The 5,178-nt window shown below is 37.0% G+C and overlaps 1 protein-coding gene across 1 annotated transcript in view; it reads left to right on the top strand.

The window, feature by feature from the left end:
* LOC107709915 (V-set and transmembrane domain-containing protein 2A-like) overlaps positions 1–5,178 on the top strand; it is a 48,142-nt gene that overhangs the window by 36,778 nt on the left and 6,186 nt on the right. Inside the window, exons 3-4 of the mRNA XM_016514582.1 lie at positions 687–737; positions 1,770–2,109. Of these exons, the coding sequence (XP_016370068.1) occupies positions 687–737; positions 1,770–2,109 (391 nt within the window). The remainder of the gene's footprint in view (positions 1–686; positions 738–1,769; positions 2,110–5,178) is intronic.

Below are 5,178 nucleotides of genomic sequence, written 5' to 3' on the forward strand. Positions count from 1 at the left end.
TGAGAGAGAGAGAGAGAGAGAGAGAGAGAGAGAGTGTGTGTGTGTGCAGTAAGTATATAGTCTGTTGCATTGTGTTTCAGAGAAAAGCACATCACTTAAGATGTCTTGGTTTACAGTCTCTGCATGTCTAGTGAGTTTAACATGTACGTATTTGTGAAAACACAAGTACTAGTTTTGCTTTATCTCCACATTTGTATAATTGTCAACAATTTTGTGGACAGATGACTGCACTAGATTTATAATGAAATGTGTCTGGAAACCTGTTGTCACAGAAACTTAAGAGGCTTCCCTGCGGTTTTCCACCAGAAATGAATGAATGAATGAATGAATGACAGTGCATTTGTATTACAATAGTAATGTGCCATTACTACTACTATTATATTATTAAACTACTATTTATTGTTATTATCATCATCATCATCATCATCATTATTATATTATTAATATTATGTATTATTACTTTCATTATGGTTAAATCTAAATTAACTTCAGCTATTGTTCACATTTTATGCCCTGAATGTTGTGCCAATTTTTCCTTGTGGTATTGAATATCAATATTTTTTAGGGCATCAAATTTACACATTTCAGTATCATTACAACACTAGTCACCACAGCATTATAATCTACAGATTTGATCTTAAATGCAAGAAACTCTAAACACTCTTATTGTTGTTCTGTATGAGCAGATGGAGCTGATTCCAGATCCGGATCCTGATGAAGAAGGGACTAAAATAAGTGTGAGTATGTGATATATGGCTATATGATACAGTAAATTATTACATGTCTATGATTTTTAGGTGAACGATCCCTTTAATAAAGCTGTTCAGTACAGGCGATTTGTAATCGTTAACCCAGTAAAGCCTGACATCTGAAATATATATCATTTTTTTTATTTGCACAGTTTACTTAACCTTTAGACAAAATCTAAAAGAAAAGTATCATATTTGAAGCATCAACCTTTTATAGGTAAAATAGTCTGATTTAATAAGAATACAGACTGCAAAACAGACTCAAATTGAGCAAAACTATGCAATTTGGTGCAGATGTTGACATTTATATGAGGAAATGCTGATGATTGTAATGTAAATATTGCAGATTTTTATATAAAATGCTCTAAATATCAGTCGTCACTCTATATCTCCAGTAATCTGTCTCAGTAAGATGAGATGTAAATGCTCCAAACATATAATGCAGTGATTGAGAGCTGAAGAAATAAAGGCTCCTCAGAAGATGTGAGATGTTCTGGAGGCTTGTGAAGATCATTCCTCCGCTGAGGAACAGTGAAAGTAAAGCTTCTGGAAACAAACGCTCCTCAAAAGATCCTGAGGATCAGATTTGAGACTCTAAAACATGATTGATGGAGAATCAAGTAAAGCTGAGCTGCTTCAGTCCAGTAAGTGTTCATCTGGAGATATTACTGACGTTATTCTGACGCTTACTTGATCAAAACCAGTCAATATTTGACAACAGAAAGACACGAGAAGCTCGAGCTGAAGCTGAACATTTGTACGATTACACTAAAAGAGCTTTGACTGTATAAAACACTCTAAACTATCAATCAGACGACAGAAGGTGTGAAGAAGATTGTGTGCGACAGCAAAGCTTAACGTGCATCAAATATGATGCACTTTATAGGGTTAAATAACTTGATGGCACCTTCTGCTGTTATGAAAGGCCTCTAAAGCAAAGACACTGGCAAATAAAGGTTATAATCGGTTGGTTTATAGCAGCGAGTTCATCTGAGGATTTGTCTTCCATTCTCTTCACAGACAGTCAAGGTCCAAGGCAATGATATCTCCCACAAGCTGCAGATCTCTCGGGTGAACAAGAACGACGAGGGTCTGTACGAATGCCGCGTCACAGACGCCAACTACGGAGAGCTGAAGGAGTACAAGGCTCAAGCCTACCTTAAAGTCAACGCCACCATCCGCCCTCGCAACAGGGCCATTAAGAAGAGCTCTCCGCTGCACCTGACCGATAAGAAACCTCGCAAGAGCAGCTCGGCTCTCGGCCAGGACAGCGACAGCATGAGTTCAGACCAGAGGTCCCAGTCCACTTCTACCTCACAGACGGCACACTCCAAAACAGTGGAGCACAGCACAGGGTCAGGTGCGAGACGCTGCACGCTTATTTCTGTCTCTAACCATCAGTCATTGCGTTTCAACATGCTTGCGGATTGCGTAAAGAAACCGCTTCAGTGCATCAGATTTCATTATTAATCGTCTGTGATGCCATAGAATGATAGATATCGCAGTGTTCAGGGGATTTTGAAACTGAAATCAAAGGTGGTTTTGTGCGGACCACTGTATTAAATACGATGCACTACTGGGGGGAAAAAAAGAAAAAAAAAGTAATCCTTCTGCTGAGCGACTTTAATAGTATTTAAATTTGCATTTACAATATGTGCATAATAATGAATATTTGAGCAAGATATTTATGGCCAGTCACTGCCAGCGTAATAAGCTACGTTTAATTACTTCAGCGTTTATGTAATTGGAATTCAAACTCAGCCAGTTTGTAAAGTTTTACATTACATACTTCTATTGCAGTTATAATGTCTTTGAGAGATTTACCGTGAGGGAAAACAATGCAACCAGTTATTATAGCTATTTAGATTAATGACGCCATATTATTGCAAATGAAAATATTAAAATACATGTATATGTAATAGGTTTTATTTGAACTGTTGTAGAACTAGTAATGGAGTTTAGAAACTTTCAGCAGGCAATAAATAGCAGGCCTTTAATTTCATTGACTGAAGGTATTATATTGAGCTCAAAATAGCAAATATGTTCCTCTTATGAAAGCAAACTTTGCCTTAGTATATAAAAAAATTGCATTTTAGGGAATAAACATGCATTAGTGTCAATTAATAATTATTTACATCTGGTATTACATCTAGATTATACTGACCTCAAAATTGCAAATGCATTCATCTTTTGAAAGCAAACGTTGCCACAGTGTATAATACAGAATCGTTTTAATCAGCAGATTAACATGCAAAAATCGGATTTATATTAATTTGACACAGAGCCTATTCGAATTATTGTGGCAGATTTAAAATCACTAATAAGTTGTGCATATTTGTGAAATGAAAAAAAAATAAAAATAAACATCTTGTAAAAACACTGGCAAATATTTGGGCCAGATATGGAATATTTGGAGGTCAAGTATTAATAGTCTACAGTGAGATCAGGGGATATTTCACAAACTCAACCTGGTTACAAAGTCTAAAACATGAACAATGCAAATAACCATATACGAACGACTATTTAAATTCAGATTCAGCTGCTGACTTTGAATTGGATTTGAAATGAGATGGAGAATTAGAATTCTAAGAGAAAAGAAATGAAAAAATAAAATAAAATTACAATAAATTTAATATTTAATACTATTGTTATTTGCAATTCATAAAAAGTGAAATATAGCACAATATACTGTATATAGGGTACTCTCATGCATTAATAATCAATGTTTGAAGTGCTTATAGACAGTTAACAATGTGAAATTATTCAAATAGTGTCTTAAATCATTCTGGACGGATGAAACAGAGTAACGTTGCTAAATATCTTTGAATTGCAAATCAATACATTTCTCTTCCTGTCATTTTAAATCAAAATCCTGCACATTGTGGCCAATTCAATTCAACTCTCAACTTGTGATTTGAATAAATGCCAGTTCTTACGTTCTGAACTCTCCAAAACCAGCAGTTCTGATCAATAAATCAAGCATCTAGATGATTAAATTTGATTGCACGGAGGTTCCTCTAACATATCATTTGTATGGCATGTACAATGAGCGGAGGTCAGATTAATGGCATGCACATGCTGTATACCTTTACTATAATTACGTCTGAGTTGTATTCCTTGAACATGAGTACTCCGAGCTCTTTTAACCTTCACTACAGCAGCATCAGCGAGCTGTAATTACAGCTGCTGACATTCTGGCATGACTCATACTCTTCCTTACAGCTAATCAGATGTGACAGGTAATGAACGTATAGATGCGACGCATAATCGACAGTGCATTTCGGCCCGGAGTAAAGAGGGCCGGCAGAAATGATTAATTATTCCCAGCAAGCAAACGAAGGGAGGGATGCTTCGGGCCGATGCGATCGCTTGTTTCAGGAAGGTTCCCGTTCGGCTTGATCACCTCGGGCCAAATTAGATCTGGCAGAGAGGAGCAGAGGGTCATGGGAGGATCCTCGTCTCCTCTCTGATACAGAGCACCACTCCCACCGCCGTAAAAATCCCGTAAATGTCATGGTGATTTACTGAATATTTCATTTCCCATTTCCTCTTTGTTGCCTTGTTTTCGTGGGTTTTATGGCCAGTGCACATCCTTGAGCTTCTCCCGTTCTCTTCTGCAGTCGAGGCAGGTGTGCAATAAGTTCAGAGCGGAATCAGATCGTATTTGCTTTGAAGTCTTCAGGCCTTGTATCGCACCTAATTTCATTGTTCAAAGGAGGTCTAGAAAAAAAAATATGAAGGAAAAACAACAGGAAATGCGGTTAAAAAATCCAGGCATATTTATAGTACTGTGCGAGAAGATGGAACACGATCAAACCTGCTAACAATAGGGCTGAGAAACTGACTTTCCGGAGAAAATGGAAGAGATTCATCATTTATCAAAGCCTTCCCATACATCCCTGCACCACAACAAAAAAAAACATTTTATTAAATGTATCCATTTCTTAACTTCCTTCCAGCGCAGAGCTGTAGTTGTGTTTCTCCGTAACACAGCTGTCAGCACATAGGTTGTTTTAAAAATACTCTGAAAAGCCTTTAGTAAGGCAGGCTGGGCTGCAGGAGGCTCCACACAATAATCCCTTATCATGGCGTAATGGCAGTTTTCAGCTTGATTTATATGGGGAGGTTTTAACAGGAGGCCTCTGTGAATAGGTAGATAGCTTCTTCTTTATTTAAACAGACCAATAAAACCAGACTATTTTGTGGTACCTGGGAGGTTTAGAGTTGTTTTGGTTGCACTTTATGTTACAAAAGTAATAATATTAGAAATATTAAGAAGAGTTGCACATATATGTGCATCAAGGGTCTGAATGTCCTCGTTGCTTGGGGAGAGATGTAAGCAAATTAAGAGTTCAGATGCAAAAGCCTCTAAGTGCTGTTTGAAATTTTATTCTAAAATGAGTATTTTTTTCTCAGGCTCCTATGTGTA

This window comes from Sinocyclocheilus rhinocerous, unplaced genomic scaffold, assembly GCF_001515625.1.
Source record: "Sinocyclocheilus rhinocerous isolate Xijiao unplaced genomic scaffold, SAMN03320098_v1.1 scaffold3583, whole genome shotgun sequence".
NCBI classification, from domain to species: domain Eukaryota; kingdom Metazoa; phylum Chordata; class Actinopteri; order Cypriniformes; family Cyprinidae; genus Sinocyclocheilus; species Sinocyclocheilus rhinocerous.